Source organism: Dasypus novemcinctus, chromosome 14, assembly GCF_030445035.2.
Source record: "Dasypus novemcinctus isolate mDasNov1 chromosome 14, mDasNov1.1.hap2, whole genome shotgun sequence".
Classification (NCBI taxonomy): domain Eukaryota; kingdom Metazoa; phylum Chordata; class Mammalia; order Cingulata; family Dasypodidae; genus Dasypus; species Dasypus novemcinctus.
The window spans coordinates 55,334,785-55,356,394 of NC_080686.1; the positions used below are offsets into that span (position 1 = coordinate 55,334,785).

General features: G+C 39.7%; 1 protein-coding gene across 4 annotated transcripts in view; it reads right to left on the bottom strand.

The window, feature by feature from the left end:
• The window catches only part of TRIQK (triple QxxK/R motif containing), a 156,782-nt gene that overhangs the window by 34,355 nt on the left and 100,817 nt on the right, over positions 1-21,610 (bottom strand). The window contains exon 4 of one of the 4 annotated variants that reach the window (XM_071207905.1): positions 10,970-11,456. The exons of the other annotated variants lie outside the window; for them this stretch is intronic. Coding sequence (XP_071064006.1) covers positions 11,287-11,456 — 170 coding nt within the window. The 3' untranslated portion in view covers positions 10,970-11,286. Of the gene's footprint in view, positions 1-10,969; positions 11,457-21,610 lie in introns of those variants that run through there. 4 annotated transcript variants of the gene reach the window in all.

Sequence of the window (21,610 nt, forward strand, 5' to 3'; positions counted from 1 at the left end):
CTCTGATCAAGAATAATTTCACTATTCAAGGTTGAAAGAACTCCCACAGGAGCAGGAAAACAAAAACAAAAAAACTTCTATTTTAGTTGAATTTACACACATGCCCACACACACAAACTGAGAACTACAAACCACAAAGGTATTTAAAAAAAAAAAAAAGGAAAGGGAAAGTGAAAGGAAGAAAAGCCAATGAAGAAAAAAATGAGGGTGAACAAGCAATACAAAAAGGGGAAAGCTGGTACCATGAGAAGAAAAAGGATTAATGGAAGATTCTGAAAGAAAATATGAAGTTGGTTTTTAAAGTATTTAGAATAAAACAAAGAAACAAAATAAAGATGATTTTAAAATAATTGAATAGATGTTTTCTACATGACAAAGTCATCAAAATGATATATTCAAAGGTCATAAGTTATACATAGGAATAAATAAACAAGAAAGACAGAGACAGAGAGAAAGAGAGAATTGGGAAACTCTACTCAAAGGAAAGACAGCATTGAGAAATAACAAGCCCAGAATACAAGGCAGAGATATAAAAAAAGAAAATATATAAAATTGATGTTAGAGATATGGATGGTACAAAAAGAAGGCTCAACTTAAATATAAGAAAAATACCAAAGGAGAGACGAGGGAGAAGAGGAAAAAGTATTATTAAAAAGGAACAGAGAAGACTTCTGGTCAACAAAGGTGGCCACATAAGATAGTCCAGGGTTCCCATACCCACATAAATAGTTCAAATAACTAGCAAAAACTGGCAGAACCATCTTCCTCAGAGTTCTGCAAAAATGATAAAGAGTTTCAGTAACAGAGTGTATTCATAAGGGAAACAGAACTGACAGGAGATATCTGTAAATAGTATGAGATTTTATAAAATTGTCTCACACAACTGTGGGGATGCACAACTCCAAATTCTGTAGGGCAGGCTGCAAACCAGGGGCTACAATGAAGGTCATTGATGAGTTCCCCAGGAGACACTGGCTTTCTGAAGTGGAGATGGAAATTCTGTCTCTGAATGCTGAAATCACTCCCCCCTTCAAGGCCTTCAACTGATTGGATGAGATGTCATTCACTACTGATGGCAATCTTCTCAGTTAATTGTAACTGTAACCAGCCATCTATGCAACCAACTCACTGATGATTAAAGTCCATGAAATGCCCTTGTATTACAATTAGTCCAGTGCTTCTTTGACTAAACAACTGAGCTCCATTATGTGGCCAAGTTTACACATTACCCTAACCAACACAGTCCACCCCTTGTAAACTTGGAAGCCATACACATCACCTTAAACCAGGAGTTCTCAACCTTTTTTGTTCCATGAACCCCTTTGCCAGTCAGGTGTAAACCACAACCCCTTACTAAGTCCACACCATATTGTTTATTATTGAAGAAATATAACATATCTGCACCAACTGCCCCCACAAGAATTTTTTTTTATTTTAATTCAATCTCACAGACCTCTTGCTAAGAACCCCTGTTAAACCAAACTTAAATAAAAACACACTTAAATAAAAACCATCTATAAATAAAAACAATAACATGTATCTATTTCTGCCTAACAATACTCAACTGTCCTGAGTACAACCAGGAACACACTAAATTCCTCCAGGAAAGGGTGCAAGTCCTTGGATAATATTCATTATTAATTTGTCATTCTTAAATACTATGACATGAAATTAATGCAACTTATGTCATATAAGGAGAAAGGTTAGGGAAGAAAACAAAGATATTCATTTTATGTACATATACAAACATACTCAAAACAAGAAAGAAATATTCATGATCATTACAGCCCTCATTCCTATAACTGGTCACATGGTCAAAGTTCATATTTATCACTCCTTTTTCCACCACCTATTCCATGTTCCCTTTATGTTCAGCAAATACCTCAGCAGGCCATGGTTCTTTGCCTGGTGGGGTGCTTTCTTTCCTGAAGATTCTGCACCATTGTTTGTCCTGCTTGGATTGGGTTGTTGCAATTTTGCACTGACTTTAATCATAGGGCATGATAGTACTAACAGACACCCTAGGGGATCTCCTGTTTTCCAGGTAAATGCTTCTTTACCTTCACTGTATAGGTGCAGTCCTATTTCCCCTTGATAATCAGGATTAGTCACCCCAACCAGTACAGCAATTCCCTTCTTTGCCTGTTGATCTAGGCATGAGTAGCCCAAAGTGGCCAGGTGGCGGTATTAACTTCCAGTTCAATGGAATTATTGTTGTGCTCCCTGGCGGAAACACTCTTCCTTTTGGAACTAAGACCTGTAGACCAGCAAAGCTTAAGGTTGCAGGGACAGGAAGCAAAAGATTTCCTAGTGAATCACTAGAGGTATAGTGAATGGAGCCACTCCCATTTCCACCCCTTGATTCCTGGACCCACAAATCTGGCTATGTGAGAAATAGCACCACAGACTGGATGCTGATTTAGAGCATACACAACATCCTGCAGAACACTGCCCAGCTCTGCAAGGTAATGCCACCTAGTTTATGCTGTAATTGAGTCTTCAAAAGGCCATTCCAATCTCTTGCCCATTTAAATGGGTTGTTTGTCTTTTTATTTTTGAGACATAGGATTTCTTTATATATGCTGATATTAGTCTCCTATCAGAATATGGTTACCAAATATTTTTTCCCATTGGGTAGCCTGTCTTTACACATTCTTGATAAAATCCTTTGAGGTGCAAAGGGCTTTAATTTTGAGGAGGTCCCATTTATCTATTTTTTTCTTTCGCTGTTCGTACTTTGGGTGTGAAGTTCATGAAGCCATTTCCTATTAACAATGTCCTGTAGATGCTTCCCTACATTGTCTTCCAAGGTCTTTATGGTCTTGGTGCTCATATTTAGGTCTTAGATATAGAAACATTGTGACTCTAGCAATGGAAGAAATTATATCATTGATGTGGAGACAGTGGCCACAGCAGTTGCTGAAGGCAGGGAGAGGGAAAAAGAGGGGTGATATTGGGGCATTTTGGGGACTTGGAGTTGTCCTAAATGATACTGCAGCAACAGATGCAGGATACTATATATCCTGCCATAACCCTCTGAATGGACTGGAAAAGAGTATAAACTACAACACAAACTATAATCCATGCTGTGTAGCAATGCTTCAAAATGTACTCATCAAATGCAATGAATGCACCACACTAATGAAATAATTTGTCGATATGAGAGGAGTGGGGGGTGTGGGGAGTGGGGTATATGGGAACCTTTTATATTTTTTAGTGTAATATTTTGTGTGATCCATGTATCTTTACAAAAAAGCTAATAAAAATAAATAATTTTTTTAAAAAGGCCATTCCACCATTCTATCAATCCAGCTGCTTCAGAATGATGGGGAACATGGTGAAACAAGTGAATTCCATGAGCATGCATCCAGTCCTGCACATCATTTGCTGTGAAGTGGGTTCTTTGATCAAAAGCAATGCTGTGTGGAACATAATACCATGGTGGTGAAAGACATTCTGTGTAAGTCCCTGGATGGTAGTTTTGGAAGAAGTCTTGCATGCAGCAAAGGCAAACCCTTATCTGGAGTATATGGAGTACATGTCCTTTTCAGGTAGAACAAATGCCCCCTCCATGATGGAAGGGGTCCAATGTAATCAACCTGTCACCAGGTAGCAGACAGATCACCTTGAGGAATGGTGCCATATCAGGGGTTGAGTGTGTCTCTGCTGCTGGCAGATTGGGCACTCAGCAGTGGCTGTAGCCAATTTAGCCTTGGTGAGGGGAAGTCCATGTTGCTGAGCCCATGCATAACCTCCATTCCTACTGTGTTAATCAGCGAAAGAGGTGCTGATACAAAGTACCAGAAATCTGTTGGTTTTTATAAAGGTTATTTATTTGGGGTAAAAGTTCACAGTTACAAGGCCCTAAAGAGTCCAACTCAAGATACTATAAGAGGTACTTTCTTACCCAAGTCAGTTGACACATGTTGAAGTAAGATGGCGGGCCTGGTCTCTCCTTCCTTCTTCCTCTTAAGGCTCTATGGGCCCAGCTTCTTCTGATCTCAACATTGGGTTTGTTTCTTTCTGAGCTTCCTCAGCTCAGCTGCTCTGTTCATTTTAGCTGTAAACTATCTGGCAAATGGCTTATCTTTCTTCCCAGGGCCACAGGATCAATGTTCTCTTCTCTGCCGTGTCTATGGAACTCCCTTCCTGTGTGGCTTTCTGTACGTCTTCTTGAGTGAAAGTCTGTTTCTATCAGCCCATCAAAGGAGCAGGGACTCAACCCTGAGTCACACCCTACTGACGTGGTCAAATCTAAGGCCTAATATTGATTTAATCAAGTAAATGTAAAACCTATAAATTTAATATAATCAAAGGGTATCATGCCCAGAGGAAGAATCCAGTTTACAAACATAATCAATATCTTTTTTCTTAAATGCATAAATAATATCAAACTGCTAAACCTACCATCATGGTCACTTTGTTTATGGGCCCATTTAGCAATGACAGGGGTGGCAGGGGAAAGAGGCTAAGTGCTACCCACAGAGTGGACTATCTTATCTATCTCATTTTTAAAATCTTCCTCTGTTGAAGACCCCACTGGTTAGCATTTAGTTAGGACCCAAATATTTTCATGATTTTTCCCATTCAAAAAGTCTTTCCACATACCTTTTCCCTAGACCTCTTTGTCATCCATTTTCCAATCATGTTTCTTCCAAGTCCCTGACAATCCAGCCAAGCCATTGGCAACAGCCCATGAATCAGTGTGCAAATGGACCTCTGGCCATTTCTTCCTTCCAAGCAAAATGAACAACCACAATCACTGCTCAAAGTTCTGCCCACTGGAGGATTTCCCCTCACCAATGACCATTAGGGATATCCCAGAAAGGGGCTGCAGTACTGCAAATGTCCACTTTTGGGTGGGAACTGCCTATCATGCAGAACTAACTGTAAACAGCCCTGAGTAAGAAACTGCCCAAGAAGTCATAGCTGTAGGCTGGGAAAGAGAAGATAATGTGGCAGGAGTGGTGACCATGGGCATTTGGGGCACTTCCTCATGTAACTTACTTGTGCATTCCAGACTTGTTCTAGCCCTATCTCACGTATATACTACTTCCACTTTATGATGGAGTGCTGCTATGCATGACCGACTTGATTGTATAGTGGGTCAGACAATACCCAGCTCATGATAGGCAAGTCAGGTCTCAAGGTAACTTGCTAGCCCATGGTTAAGCATATAGTCACTACTAAGGCACAGGAGCAGGCCAAAAACTGTTTCTCAAAATGAGAGAACTTATCTCAAGAGGATGGCAGGGCTTTGCTTCAAAATCCTGAAGGTCTTCACTGTGATTCTGCTATAGGGGCCTGCTATAAAGTCTCTATATGGCATCTCTGTTTGCCACTGACACTTCCAGCATCATTGGATCTGCTAGAGCATATGGCCCAAGTGGCAGTACAGCTCGCACAGCAGCCTGAACTTGTTGCAGAGCCTCCTCTTTCTCCAGTCCCTACTTAAAAGCAGCAGCTTTTCTGGTCACTTAATAAATGGACTGGAGTAACACACCGAAATGAGGAACATACTGTCTCAAAATCCAAAGAAACCAACTAAGCATTGTGCCTCATTTTTGGTCACAGGAGGGGCCAAATGCAACAGCTTATCCTTCACTTTAGAAGAGATATCCTGAACATGCCACACACAACTGGACACCTAGAAATTTCACTGAGGTGGAAGGGCCCTGATTTTTGTTGGATTTATCTCCCATCCTCTCTGAGGCAAATGCCTTGCCAATAATTCTAGAGTTATTGCAATATAATGGACCAGTGTGATATCTTGTGGAATATCTTGTGGGAGGTAGAGATGAGCAAGGTCCCTGTGGACAATGTTATGACATAGGGCTTGAGAGTTGATACACCCCTGAGGCAGGACCCCTGCATCCTTTAAATCCTCAATGGTGGCACTGATCCCTGCAATCCCTTCAGGAAATTTAAATACTAAATTTTGATTTACTATTTTGCTAGGTAGAGGAAGTTCTAGTGGTTTCCAGTTGGCCTTTCCTATCATAATAGCCCTCACTCTGCAATCAGGGATCCAATATGGGGATTCTGTCAGTCATTGAGTATTTCTATTCCAATTATGCATTCTAGAAGTAGGGAAATAGCCACAGAATAGGTCTGGGGACCCACTGGACCCACTGTGAGGTGGACTTCAGCTAAAATTCCATAGATCACCTGGCCTCATAAGTCTCTACTCTGACTGGTGGACCACAGTGACATTTTGGTTCTCCTGGAATTAATGTCACTTCTGAGCCAGTGTGTAATAATCCCTGGAATGTCTGATCATTTCCTTTTCCCCAATGCACAGTTGCTCTAAAAGGTTGTATGTCTCTTTGGGGGAAACTAGGAGGAAGATTACCAGTATAAATTTTTTGGCAGTGTAACATGATCCTTTCCCAAGGGGACCTGGCTTTCCCCTAATTCAAGGGGCTCTAGGTCTGTAAACGGTCTCAAGTCTGGGAATTGATTAAGGGGCATAACTCTGTTTCTGTAATTCAAGTCAGGGTTTTGTTCACTCAACCTAGAACTCTTCTGCTTATACAGATCAAGTAGGAATTTAGCAGAATGCCCATGTATTTTACTTCTAGGTACCGCACGATCAATCAATTCCATAGGTCTATACGACTCAGACTCTAGATTATTGCTTTGAGTTCGCCTTTCATTGTGGTAGGCATGCTCATCTTGTCTTTGGTGATTACATCCTGCTAGTTGGCTTCTAAAACCTGGGATCTGATTATCTCCATGGTGTTTATGGATTCTAGTTCCAAGATAGCATTTCCCACAGTAATATCTAATCTACAGAGAAGAGCAATCACCAAGCTCTTCAGGGAAGATACAGTTAGTCTCACAAATTTATTCCTCACAGTCCTGGTTAAAAGTGTGTCCTCTGGACATTTCTGGGGTGGATGGACAGGTCCTAAATGTTGAATCCATTCCAGCATTCCAATCTCGCTAAGCCTATGGATCCCCTCATCTATAGTATACCACAGTAAATTGGGTATCTCAACTTCAGGCATTGTCTTTTGGTCCATGTTTTAGCCAGTCACCCAAACAAATGTTATACCCCTTTCTAGCCCCTCAAGCTACAACACTGAATCCAGAATCTCTGCTTAGTGCACCCATATAAATAAATTCAGCCTGATCCAACTTTATATTCCTTCCACCATTATCCCATACCCTTAATATCCATCCCCATACATATTCCCGATTTCTGCCGGTATAAATTGGAAAACTCATGCAGTCGTTTAGAGTATAGTGTATTTCCTAATGGGTGACACTTTGTACTACACCTTTGAGAGCTTGTTGTAATTTTAGTCGAGTTATAGGTCCGGAAGAGAACGGGGGTAGTGGGGGTGGGTAAGGAGAAGAATTAGAAGTGCCTTGCAAGCCAGTTACCTCAGGCAGGCCCTTGCAGTTTCATCTGATGAGACATGATTAATCTCCTCAGGTGGGAGTTGGATGGCAGACTCCTCAGGGCAGGGTAGAGATGGGGTGATGGTTTCTTCAGGGTAGGGAGGAGGTCAAGACTCCTTGGGGTAGGTGGAGATTGGGTAGTGCAGGCTTCAGGTTGGGTGGTACCGTACTCAGGGCAGGGAGGAGGTCTGGACTCTTTGGGGCAGGCTGGAGGTTGGGTGATGCAAGCCTGACATTGGGTGGTCTCCTCAGGACAGACCATTACAGGTGTATCTGGCAAAGACTCAGCAGAATTTAGGGTTTCATTGTCCTCACCATTATCATCTCAATCCATATATCTCCATCCCAATACTCAGGGTTCCACTTTTTTCAATTATTGCCTCCACTTTAACAGGAGGCACCCTGCAAGGCTGTGATTATAGTTTTCATTGCAACTCTGCTACATGTACAATGAGACTCTGAGTCTGGTTTTCAAAGATCTCAAGTTAGCTACATGAAACAAGATTTTCTTTCAGAGCATACATAGAAATTTTCACATCATTAATGCAGCACTTAAGTTGCAAATTTGAAGCCTTCAGCTCATCCCTTTATTTTGTTACTGTATCTGGCATATTTAGGAACAGCCACCCAACACTGTTGTACCTTTTAACTCCACGAAAGTCTGATAAGTTGTTAAAAACATTCTCACCCAAATCCTTGCCTCTTATAAACATGGATGTAGTCATATCCAGTTGACAACTCACACCATGGACTGTCAGTGACCTCTTGATTATTAGAAACAGAGTCATTAGTGCCCTTGAATATAATCAGAGTAGAGATTCAATTGCATAAATCCCAGAACCAATTCAGAATCCCATTTATAAGATTCTGTTTCTCAAGAAGCACTTCCAGTGCCAAGCTATATTAGTCACTGTTCTCTAGAGAAACAGACTTGACAGGAGATAACTGTAAATAGTATGAGATTTTATAAAACTGTCTCACACGACTGTGGGGATGCACAAATCCAAATTTTGTAGGGCAGGCTGCAAACCAGGGGCTCCAATGAAGGTCCTTGATGAGTTCCCCAGGAGGTGCTGGCTGTCCAAAGTAGAGATAGAAATTCTCCCTCTGGATGCTAAAATCACTTCCCCTTTTAAGGCTTTCAATTGTTTGGGCGAGATGTCACTCACTGCTGACAGAAACCTCCTCAGTTGATTTTAGATGTAACCTGCAATCTATGCAACCAACTCACTTATGATTAAAGTCCATGAAATGCCCATGTATTACCATTAGCCCAGTTTTTACTTGACCAAACAAATGGGAACCATAACCTGGCCAAGTTGATGCATTAACCAAACCATTACACAGGGCAAGTGTCAAATCAAGAAACTGTAGCTTAAAAAATGGTAGGAGAAACTTGTGCCACCCTTGCTGCCCATCACCACTCCCTGTCCAGTGCAGAGTGAATCTAACCTGTGTTTTCATTATGGGTCTTGCCCTGTTCTGTTGGGAGCAGAGTAATGCCACTGTGCATACTGAGGTGATGAGAACTTGTCAGTGCCAATTTATTGGATGGCAGTTAGAAGGAATGAATCAGGTAATGGTCTCTGGTTTGTGGTTCCAGAATTTGCCCTGTACGTAGAAGTGACTTGCAAGCAGGTAAGTCAGTCTAAGAAACCATGAAATTCAAGCAACCAGTGGGTCAGGATTATCAGGTTCAAGACATATAATAGAGGAGCTAGGAACAAGGGGATTTCTATTTCCGAGGGGAAAGGAGAGCATTCAGATCTCTGTATATGGAGGAATTCCTAAGGCCTCAAGCACATGACCAGGACAAGACTCATGCTCAGAAAAAATGGAGAGAACCTCAAATGTTCACCTTGGTAAGAGGGCTAAACTCTGAAAGAGAGTACCAGCCAACACAGAGTTATCTGTAAACACTGTAAAAGTTGTATTTTTTCTTGTCTCAGTTTGCTTGTTTTTGTTAGCTCCTGGCATCCAAGAAATCTCTGGCATGTCACTAGACTGACACAAATGTAAGGAACAGAGTGCTCCAGGACCAAGTTCTGCAGTTAACATGTTAACATAATAAAATATACAGTGTGCAACAAAAGATTATAAACAAACAAAGAAATAAGAAACAACCGCCTTTCTGAAGCAACAGGATAAAACTTCAGAAACCATCAACAGAAAAGACCAGACTTCGGATATACCAGTGTATTAGTTTGCAAAAGGCTGTCAAGGCAATGTACCAGATATAGGTTGGCTTTTACAGTAGGGATTTATTAGTTTAAAAGCTTAGTTTCAAGGCAAGAAAAATATAAAATCAGGAATTCATCAGGAGATGCTTTTCTCCCCAAATATTTGCTGCTGGAGGTCTTAGATTCTTCTCTCATCTGGCAAGGCACATGGTGAGGCACATGGCAGTATCTCCCAGTCTGTGTCTTTTCTGGGCATGCTGTTGTTTTCTGTTTTGTGGCTTCCTCTCAGCTTTCAAGCATTTCTCTCTGTTTCTGTGGGTCCACTGATTCCAGATCATAAAGGACTCCACTAAAAGGTTTAAGACTTACTCTGGGCAAAACGCACAAACATACGTATTATAGGCATCCCAGAAGAAGAAGAGAAGGGCAAGGGAACAGAAGGGGTGTTGGAGGAAATAATGGCTGGAAACTTCCCAAATGTACTGAGGTAGATGGATGTACATGTCCAGGAAGCACAACACACCCCAAACACCATAAATCCCAACAGGCCTACCCCAAGACATATACTTGTCAAATTATCCAATGCTCAAGACAAAGAGAAAATTCTAAAAGCAGCAAGAGAAAAGAGAACCATCACATGCAAGGGAGGCTCCATAAGGTGCTGATTTCTCATCTGAAACCATGGAGGCAAGAAGGCAGTGGTATGATATAGTCAAGGTACTAACGGAAAAAAATTTCCAACCAAGAATGCTCTACCCAGCTAAGCTAGCATTCAAAAATGATGGAGAGTTCAAAATATTCACAGACAAACAGAAATTGAAAGCGTATGTCAACAAGAACCCTGCCCTTCAAGAAATACTAAAGGGAGTTCTGCAGGAAGAAAGAAAAAAACAGGAGAGGCAGATTTGGAGGAGAGTGTAAGAGCAACAGAAAGGACAAAAAGAGAAGAAGAAAAAAAAAACAAACACCAAAATATGACAAACACAAGTCCAAAGAAAATATGGCTAACATAAATAATTCTTTGAAAGTAATAACACTGAGTGTCAATGGATTAAACTCACCTGTCAAAAGATTCAGACTGGAAGATTGGATAAGGAAATATGACCCATCTATATGCTGTCTACAAGAAACACATTTTAGACCCAGGGATTCAAGCAGGTTGAAAGTGAGTGGCTGGAAAACAATCTTACAAGCAAATAATAACCAAAAAAGGCAGGAGTAGCTACATCAATATCAGACAAAATAGACTTTATTTTTTTTTTCAAATTCTACTCAATTTATTCATTTTTTAAAAAGATATTACATTAAAAAAAATGAGGTCTCCATTTGCCCCCACCACCCCCACCCCACCACTCCCCCCCCAAGTACACTCTCCCCCATCATCATGTCACATCCATTGCATCTGGTGAGTACATCTCCAGGCATCGCTGCACCCTATGTCCTGTGTTCCACACCATAGCCCACACTTTCCCACGTTCCATCCAGTGGGTCATGGGAGGACATACAACATCTGGCAATTGTCCCTGGGGCACGACCCAGAACAACTCCAAGTCCCAAGAATGCCTCCACATCTCTTCTCTTCCTCCCATTCCCCATACCCAGCAGCCACCATGACCACTTTTTCACATCAATGCCACATTTTCTCAATTATTAACCACAATAGTTCATGAATAGAATATCATTAAGTACACTCTGATCCTTACTGTATTCCTCCTTCCTGTGGACCTTGGCTTGGTTGTGTCCATTCCACATCTATGTCAAGAGGGGGTTTAGATTCCACATGGATATTGGATGCAATCCTCCTGCTTTCAGTTGTAGGCACTCTAGGCTCAGTGGTGTGGTGGTTGACATTCTTCAACTCCATGTTAGCTGAGTAGAGTAAGTCCAATAAATCAGAGTGTAGGAGCTGAAATCTATTGAGGTCAGGGGCTGGCTATCATATTGTCAGTCCAGAGATTCAAATCCCCTAGATATATCTTAAGCCTCAGCACCAACTACAATTCCAGTAAAGTAGTATGAAAGGCTCGTGAAAGAGATCCCATCTGAGTCCAGCTCCATCACACAGAAACACCAGCTCCAAAGAAGGGCCAACTGACATGGCAGTGAACCCCATCTGCCATGACCATAGAACCTGTGGGTTTCTTTAGCCCTCAAAAGGACCAATACCTGGGGTTGTATATACTTTATCTATCTCTGAGACTTATGAGAGACAAAGATGGATACTACATATTAGTGAAAGGGATAATCTTTCAAGAAGAACGAACAATCATAAATATTTATGCTCCTAATGAGGGTGGCTCCAAATACATGAAGCAAACACTGGAAAAACTAAGTGAGAGAATAGAAGCCTCTACAATTATAGTGGGGGACTTTAATACACCACTATCAACTTTGGACAGAACATCTCAAAAGAGAATCAATAAAGAAACAAAAACTTTGAACAGTATATTAGAGGAGCTGGACCTAATAGATATACAGATCATTACATCCAAATACAGCAGGGTATATATTTTTCTCAAGTGCACATGGATCATTCTCCAAGATAGACCACATGCTAGGGCACAAAGAAAGGCTCAATGAATTCAGAAAGATCAAAATCATACAAAATAATATCTCTGACCACAGTGGAGTGAAGCTGGAAATCTGCAAGGGACAGAGGGCCAGATTTCACACCAACATATGGAAATTAAACACCACACTCTTAGAAAAACAGTGGGTCAAAGAGGAAATCTCAAAATAAATTAATAACTACCTTGAAACTAATGAAAATGATAACAAAACATACCAAAACTTATGGGATGCAGCAAAAGCAGTACTGAGAGGGAAATTTATAGCCATAAATTCATACATCAAAAAAGGAGAAAGAGCAAAAATTGAAGAACTAACTGCACATTTGGAGGAATTAGTAAAAAAACAACAAAGTAACCCCACAGGAAGAAGAAAGAAAAAAATAACAGAGATAAGAGCAGAACTAAATGAAATATGAAATAAGAAAGCACTTGAAAAGATAAACAAAACCAAGATCTGGTTCTTTGAGAAGATCAATAAAATTGACAAACCCTTAGCGAGACTAACAAAGAAAAAAGAGAGAAGATGCAAATACACAAAATAAGAAAGGAGATATCACCACAGACCCCACAGAAATAAAGACTATCGTAAGAAGATACTTGGAAAAACTATATTCCAACAAAAATGACAATTCAGAGGAAATGGACAAATTCCTAGAAACACAGAAGCAGCCTATATTGATGAAAGAAGAAATTGAAGATCTTGACAAACCAATCACAAGTAAAGAGATAGAATTAATCATTAAAAACCTCTCAAGTAAGAAGAGCCCAGGGCCAGTCAGCTTCACAGGTGAATTCTACAAAACATTCCGGAAAGAACTAATGCCAATCTTTCTGAAATTCTTCCAAAAAATTGAAACAGAAGGAACATTACCTAACTCATTCTATGATGCCAACATTACACTAGTACCAAAGCCAAACAAAGACACCACAAGAAAGGAAAATTACAGACCAATTTCTCTAATGAACCTAGACGCAAAATTTCTCAACAAAATACTTGCTAACCTTATTTAACAACACATTAAATGAATTATACACCATGACCAAGTGGGATTCATTCCGGGTATGCAAGGATGGTTCAACATAAGAAAATTAGTCAATGTAATATACCACATAAACAGATTGAAGGAAAAAAATCACATGATTATATCTATAGATGCAGAAAAAGCATTTGACAAAAAAACACCCTTTCTTGATAAACACACTGCAAAAGATTGGAATACAAGGAAATTTTTTGAACATGATAAAGAGTATATATGAAAAACCCACAGCCAACATCATTTACAATGGTGAAATCCTAAAATCTTTCCCTCTAAGATCAGGAACAAGACAAGGATGCCCACTATCACCTCTTCTATTTAACATTGTCTTAGAAGTACTTGCTCGAGCACTGAGGCAAGAATCAGATATAAAAGGCATTCAAGTTGGAAAGGAAGAAGTCAAAATTTCATTATGAGAAATGATCCTATACATAGAAAACCCTGAGAGGTCTACAACAAAGCTTCTAGAACTCATAAATGAGTTTAGTAAAGTCACAGCTTATAAGATCAATGTGCAAAAATCAGTAGCATTCCTGCACACCAATAATGAATAAGCTCAGGAGGAAATCAAGAAACAAATACCATTTACAATAGTAAATAAAAAAATCAAACACCTAGGAATTAATTTAACTAAAGATGTAAAAAAAATTATGCACAGAAAACTACACAACACTGTTCAAGGAAATCAAAGAAGACCTAAATAAATGAAGAATATTCCCTGTTCATGGATAGGAAGACTAAATATTATTATGATGTCTATCCTACCAAAATTGATATACACATTCAATGCAATCTGAATAAAAATCAACTCAGCATTCTTTAAGGAACTAGAAAAACTAGCTATGAAATTTATTTGGAAAGGAAAGAGGCCCCAAATAGCCAAAGACATATTGAAAAAGAAAAACGAAATTGGAGGAATCACACTACCTGACTTCAAAACATACTACAAAGCTACAGTAGTGAAAACAGCATGGTAATGGCACAAGGAAAGACACACAGACCAATGGAATCGAATTGAAAGTTCTGATATAGATCCTCATATATATAGCCATATAATATTTGATAAAGCCACCAAACCTTCTCAACTGGGAGAGAATGGCCTATTCAACAAATGGTGTCTGGAGAACTGGATATCCATATGTAGAAGAATGAAGAGGATTACCATCTCACACCTTATACAAAAATCAACTCAAGATGGATCAAAGATCTAAATATAAGAGCCAAGACCATAAAGACTTTGGAAAGCAGTGTAGGGAAGCATCTACAAGACCTTGTAATAGGAAATGGCTTCATGAACTTCATGAACCAAAAGCACAAGCAGTAAAAGAAAAAATAGATAAATGGGACTTCCTCAAAATTAAAGCCTTCTGCATCTCAAAGGAGTTTGTCAAGAAAGTGAAAAGAGAGCCTACACAATGGGAGAAAATATTTGGTAACCATATATCTGATAGGAAATTTATAACCTGCATATATAAAGAACTCCTTTATCTTGAAAATAAAAAGACAAACAACCCATTTAAAAAATGGGAAAAAGATTTAAACAGACATTTCTCCAAAGAAGAAATACAAATAACTAAAAAGCACATGAAAAAATGCTCCAAATCTCTAGCTATCAGGGAAATCCAAATCAAAACTACAATGAGATACCATCTTACTCCCATAAGATTGGCAGCTATGAAAAAACAGAAGACTACAAATGCTGGAGAGGATGTGGAGGAATGGGAACATTCATCCACTGCTGGTGAGAATGCAGAAGGATCCAGTCATTCTGGAGGACAGTTTGGCAGTTTCTCAAAAAACTAGCTATAGATTTGCCATATGACCCAGCAATTCCACTACTGAGTATATACCCAGTAGAACTGAAAACAAGGACACAAACTGATATATGCACACCAATGTTCATAGCAGCATTGTTCACTATTGCCAAAAGTTGGAATCAACCCAAATGCCCATCAACAGATGAGTGGATAAATAAAATGTGGTATACACATACAATGGAATACTACTCAGCTTTAAGAACGAATACACTACAAACACATGTGATAACATGGATGAATCTTGAGAACCTTATGTTGAGTGAAGCAACCCAGGCATTGAAGGACGACTACTACATGACCTCAATGATAGGAAATAAGTAAACCAAGCTGCCTCAGAGAGCTATCGACTGGATGATAGGCTTAAAGGAAATTGGGGGGTAGAGGAAGGATGTAAGCTGACACCTACATGGGTGAAATCCATAAGCTGGAGGTAAGTATTTGTACAAGGAAGGGATAAAATGGGGGCATAGGGTTACCATTGGGTGGGGTTTTGCGGGCTTAAGTGGGGCTAGGGATGGGAGAATGGGTAATATTGCCCAAGAAACTAGGGGGAGGGGGAGGGTCATATGAACATAGGAGATTGTCAGATATTTGGTTGAGAGTATAATGCTGAGAAAACTTTTTCAAAAATATAATAAGGAAGGTTACCTGTTTAAGATGCTTAAAGGGGACAATCTGATGCAGGACAGGCTTCTAGGGAGTGTGTGGGTGCTCATTTTGTCATAGTGGGTTATATCATTGGATAGAGACCCATATAATGAGAGTGAAGGTATACCTACATCCTGGGGAGGAATGATGTTCTCAAATAGAGGGATTGTATCTCTCGAGAGAAATGGTGGCTCCCAATGCGTTAGAGCAGTCGAGCATGTCAAGCCCTCAACATTGTTGCAGGTATCTCTGAACATGGCCCTTCAAGTAATGAAGATTGACTGTCACTGTGGGCCCTGAGGGGAGGGGGAAAGAGGTATTGAACAGATGGAATCAATGTAACTGTGTGGGCAATAGAAGTGTTCCACAAGATTATGCAAGGATGGATATAAGACATGTTAAATTACACCAAAAATGTACAGGGGCCGAAAGGCTAAAATGTAAATCATAATGTAAAACATAAGATAACTAAAAATTTAGAAAATTGTATAGTCTAAAATATAAACCATAATGTCAAACCAAATGTTACCTTGTTTGAAAGCTATTGTCTCAATATATGTAAATCAGTTTCAGTAAATATATTATGAATATGTAAAAAGATTATTGCTGTGGAAGGGAAAAGGGTTTTATGTTGGATATGTGGGAGTACTGTAGTATATTGTATATATGAATCACTGTGATCTAAAACTTTTGGGAAGACAAGCTTAATAATTAGGGAAAAAAAGGAAAAAGAATGGACGCAGACACTGAGGAAAAGATGGAAGAAGTGGCCTTGCCAATTTGCATATAAGGCAATACTTATTGCAGTGATGGAAGGCAAACATCAAAAACAATGCTTTTACATTTTTTAATTTTTTGATACTCCAATTTATTTTTACCTTAATTTTTCTAAATTAATATGTATTCTATATCTAACCTTTAAACTCATCACTATATTCCATTTTACTATTAATGGAACCTGGCAATATATTGGGCTTCATTTTTGAAAAAGTTTTGGATCACAGAGAGGTTCAACAATGACAGGGGAGGAATACTGGTGTGCGATGTTATTGTCAGGGGATACATGGTTGGCAGGGAGTTCTCCAGGGCATATATCCAGGGTACATAAAAATGTTTGGATATTTTCATAGTGTTACAATTAAAAACAACAACTGAGGGAGTGCTGAGTTCCTAGCTAGGGGAACTCTATCACAGTCCCTAAAGGAACAGCAACAATCACCCAAGTGCAATGGCAAAGACCAAAAAAGAAGGAAGGTCCAACAATGAGCCCTTGATACTAATGACTATGCTTGCGAGCCTGTGCACCTGAAATAAGAACAAGGCTTAGAGCTGCAGGGTGCCTAAGAGTTACCTCCTGAGAGCCTCTGTGTTGCTCAAATGTGGCCAGTCTCAAAGCCAAACTCAGCATGTAAATGCGTTGCCTTTCCCCCAGCATGGGACATGACTCCCAGGGATGAGCCTCCCTGGCGCTGAGGGATTACTACCAAGTACCAGCTGACAATGTAACTAGAAAACTACCTTGAATAAAAGGGCCAGCTCAGACCAGCAGAATATCTCAGTCTCAGTCTCAGGAGTTAAAAATGCTTTTAGACCTGAATAAAAGGGGGAAATGGAAAGGACAAATGAGTTTCTATGGCTATGAGTCTCCAAAAAGAGCTGGGAGGTTATCAGAGGGGTCGCCCTTGTGCACACCTCAGCAGAGTCCCAGAGATAGATAAAGTAGATACAACCTCAGGTATTGGTTCTTCTGAGGGCTACAGAGACTCACAGGTTCTATGGTCATGGCAGATGGACTTCAGTGCCATGTCAGTTGGTCCTACTTTGGAGTTTGTGTTTCTGTGTGATGTAGCTGCACTCAGATGTGATCTTTGTTCACAAGCCTCTCTTGTTACTTTTACTGGAAGTGTAGTTGGTGCTGGGGTTTAGTGTATACCCAGGGGACCTGAATCTCTGAACTGACCATGTGATAGCCAGTTCCTGAGCCTCAACAGACTTGTAACTCCTACACTCTGGTTTATTGGACTTACTCTACTCAGCTAACATGGAGGTGAAGAAAGTCAACCACCACACCAGGGAGCCAAGAGTGCCTACAACTGAAAGCAGGAGAATTGCATCCAGTATCCATGTGGAATCTAAGCCCCTCTTGATAAAGATATGGAGTGGACACAACAATTACAAGGTGCACAGGATGGAGGAATAGAGTATGGATTAGAGTGGACTTACTGATTCATGAACTATTGTGATTAGTAATCAAAGAAAATGTGGCATTGGTGTGGAGAAAGTGGCCATAGTGCCTTTTGGGGGTAGGGAGTGGGAGGAAGAGATGTGATGTGGGGGCATCTTCGGGACTTGGAGTTGTCCTGGGTGGTTACCAGACATTGTATGTCCTCCCATGGCCCACTGGGTGGACTGTGGGAGAGGGTGGGCTATGGGTTGGACCACTGACCATGAGGTGCAGCGGTGCTCAGAGATGTATTCACCAAGTGCAATGAATGTCTCATGATGATGGAGGAGGTTGTTGTTATGGGCGGAGGAGTGGGGTAAGGGAGATGGGGGGGGTATATGGGGACCTCATATTTTTTTAATGTAACATTAAAAAATAAATAAAGACCAAAAAAAAGACTTACTCTGGGCTAGTTGTTTCTGGAGTAATATAATCAAATCACCTTTGGCTCAATCTGACCTAATAAAATGTTCACAACAGCTTCACACCCACAGAAATGGACTAATTTAAGGACATAAACTCTGGATTCCACAAAAGCCTCAAACTACCACATTCAATCCCTGGGCCCCCCAAATACATGTTTTTTTCATATATAAGATGCAGTCATTCTATCTCAATATTTCAAAAAGTCTTAAATTATTTCAGTAACAGTATTAAGTACATCAAAATAGGTAACAGGTGAGTCTGTCCTGGGACAAAATTCCCCTCAGGCTGTGGACCTGTGAAACTGAGAACAAGTTATCTATTTCCAATATACAAAGAAGAGACAGTCATAGAATATATGTTTCCACTGCCATAAGGAGAAACTGGAAGGAAAACAGGGGTCATGTGTCCCAAAGTTTCAAAACCTGCAGGGCCCGAGTCATCTATACAGCCATGGTCTCTTCTTGGGACCTGATGGAGCAGCAGTCCCACCCTTCCTTTGCTCAGCAGCCATGTTCTTGGCACTTCACTCAACAAGCATTAGGATGGCAGAGAAATCTAGACTCCACCCTATGAGAACACTGGGTGATGGTCAGACTCTTCCCAATCTCTGAGTCACAGGCTCAATCCCCTCAGAACAGCAAGGTGGCAGCCAATCTCACCCCAACCCTGGGGAATGTGCTCCACCTTCTCTGAAGTCTGGGGTGGTAATGCTCTCCCTGAACAACACAGCAAAAGGCTCACCCTACTCAAGTTCTGGAGCAGAACCACACTTTCCGTGAAGGTTTGAGAAGATGTTTTAAGATTTAGTCTGAACTTTAGCTTCCCTGGTTCTGAATTTGAAGTCATTTCTCCTTCGATCGTTCTCTTTTGTCTCTGTTAATTCAGGCTGGCAGTGGTTCTGTTCATACAGATCTCACAAAAAAACTTGTTGGTTTTGCATGCAGTTCACAGGGGTCCAAGCTCTCAGATAATAAGACTTTCACAGACCCTTCCTGGATAACTGTATTTCCAATCCTGACTTAGACTGTCTGGTTCCAGATTCACTTAGGTCCCCATAAGGGACACTATTCTCTGTGGACTCATCCAGAAGCTCAGAATTTTCCAAACCATCAATTTCTGGTTCTTTGTGCCCATGAGTTCAGTTCTCAGATTATCCCTTTCCTCTCATATTCTACTTTAAGCTGTAAGGAGAATCCAGGCCACATTTTTCTACATTCAGTTTGGAAATCTTCTCAACTAAACATCCCAGCTGATCACTTTCAAATTCTGCATTCCATCTGACATCAGGAGTTAATTTTTCCAAGTTCTCTGTCACTTTAAAATAAGGACCACCTTCCTTACTTGCAACGACACAGTCATAGTCAACATTTCTAAGGGCTTATAAGAAATATTTTTATCATCCATATTTCTATCAAAAGTATCAAAGGCAATCTAGGCCTTTTCTATTAAGCATCTCACAATTCTTCCAGGATCTTCCCCTTACCCATTTAATATTTTTGGTATTTGCACCAAATACCAGATAGCACTCTCCTGGTACCAATTTCTGTTTTAATTTGCTAAATGCTGTCAGGAAGGGAATATACTACAAAGAAAATCTTCTATAAGCTGAAAGAGAACACCACAGATGTAGCAGCCAGAAGCTGAAAGAGAGCCTGGAGGAAAAGGCAGAGACCACAGCATGCTGCCTTTGAACCCAGCCATGTGCCTGATCATCCACAACTGCAGCTCAGAGAGAAAACATTTCCTGATCAAGCCTTGATTTGACATTTTTCTTGGCCTCAAAACTGTAAGCTTTTAATCTAATAAACCCCCATTATAAAAGTCAACCCATTTAAGGTAAATTGCCTTTGCAGACTTCAGTAATTAAAACACCAAAGACTTTAAAAAATGATATTCAGTATTCTCAAAGAACTAAAGGAAAACATGAAAAAGAACTACAGGATATTGGAAAAAGGATATATTAACAAAAGGAAAATCTCAATAAAGAGATGGAAATTATAAAAGCAACCAAACAGAAACAGTGGTATTGAAGACCACAAAAACAGAAATAAAAAATTCCCTAGAGGGTTTCAACACAGATTAGAGTTGGCAGGAGAAAGAATCAGTGAAATAAAAAGCAGGGCAATTGAAATGATTCATGCTGAGGAGGAGAAAGAAAACACAGTAAAAAAAATAATGAATACAGCCTAAGAGAAGTATGGGATACTATCAAGTACACCAATGAAAGCATATTGGATTCTCAGAAGGAGCATAAAGAGAGAAAGGGGTAGAAGGAATATTCAAAGAAATAATGGCAGAAAACTTCCAAAATTTAACAAAAGATATTCATGAAGCCCAATGAATCCCTAACAGCATAAACCTGAAGAGAATTACACTCAAACACATAGTAGTCAAACAGCCAAAATAGCAAGGACAAGGAGAGAGTTCTGCCAGTTGCAAGACAAAAAAGCATGTGTCATGTACAAGAGAGCCCAATAAGGTCAAGAACCATTTCTCATTAGAAACCATGGAGGCAGAAAGCAGTAGGACAAAATAACTAAACTGCTAAAAAAAAATGCCAATCAAGAATTTTATGTCCAGTGAGAATGTCTCTCTGAAAAGACATTCCCAGATAAAAAATACTTGAAGGAGTATGTCCCCAGTAGACCCGCCCTATAAGCAGTGCTAAGAAGAGTTCTTTAGATTGAAGGAAAGGACATTAGACAATAGATAAAAATGGCATAAAGAAATAAATATCTTTGGTAAAGGTAGCCACATGGTAATTAAAAATGCCACTACTACTCCATTGTTTTGGGGGTATGTAACTCCAATTTTTACATCTTACAAATTCCAAAATGCAAATGCATTAAAAAAATGATAAATCTATGATTTTGGACTCACAATATATAAACATATAATTTGTAGCAAGTACGACAAAAAGTTGCAGGGATGGAGACATATGAACACAGATTATATATGCTATTAAAGTTAAATTAACATTAAATCCAATGTGACTGTTATACATTTAAGCTATTAAATTTAAGCTCCATGGTAATCATAAATAAAATATCTTAAAAGTAAACATAGAAGGTACTCAGTATGGTTCACTACAAAAAAATCAAATAAATATGAAAATAGTAATAGAAGAAACGAGGTACAAAGAAGGTAGAAGACATGCAAAAACCAAATAGCCAAATACTAGGGAAGGTTTTGCATTATCAGAAGTTATTTTAAATGTAAATAGATAAAATTCTCTAGTCAAAGGGTAGAAGTTGGCAGAAATGATAAAAAAGCATCACCCAACTATATCCTGTCTGCTTTT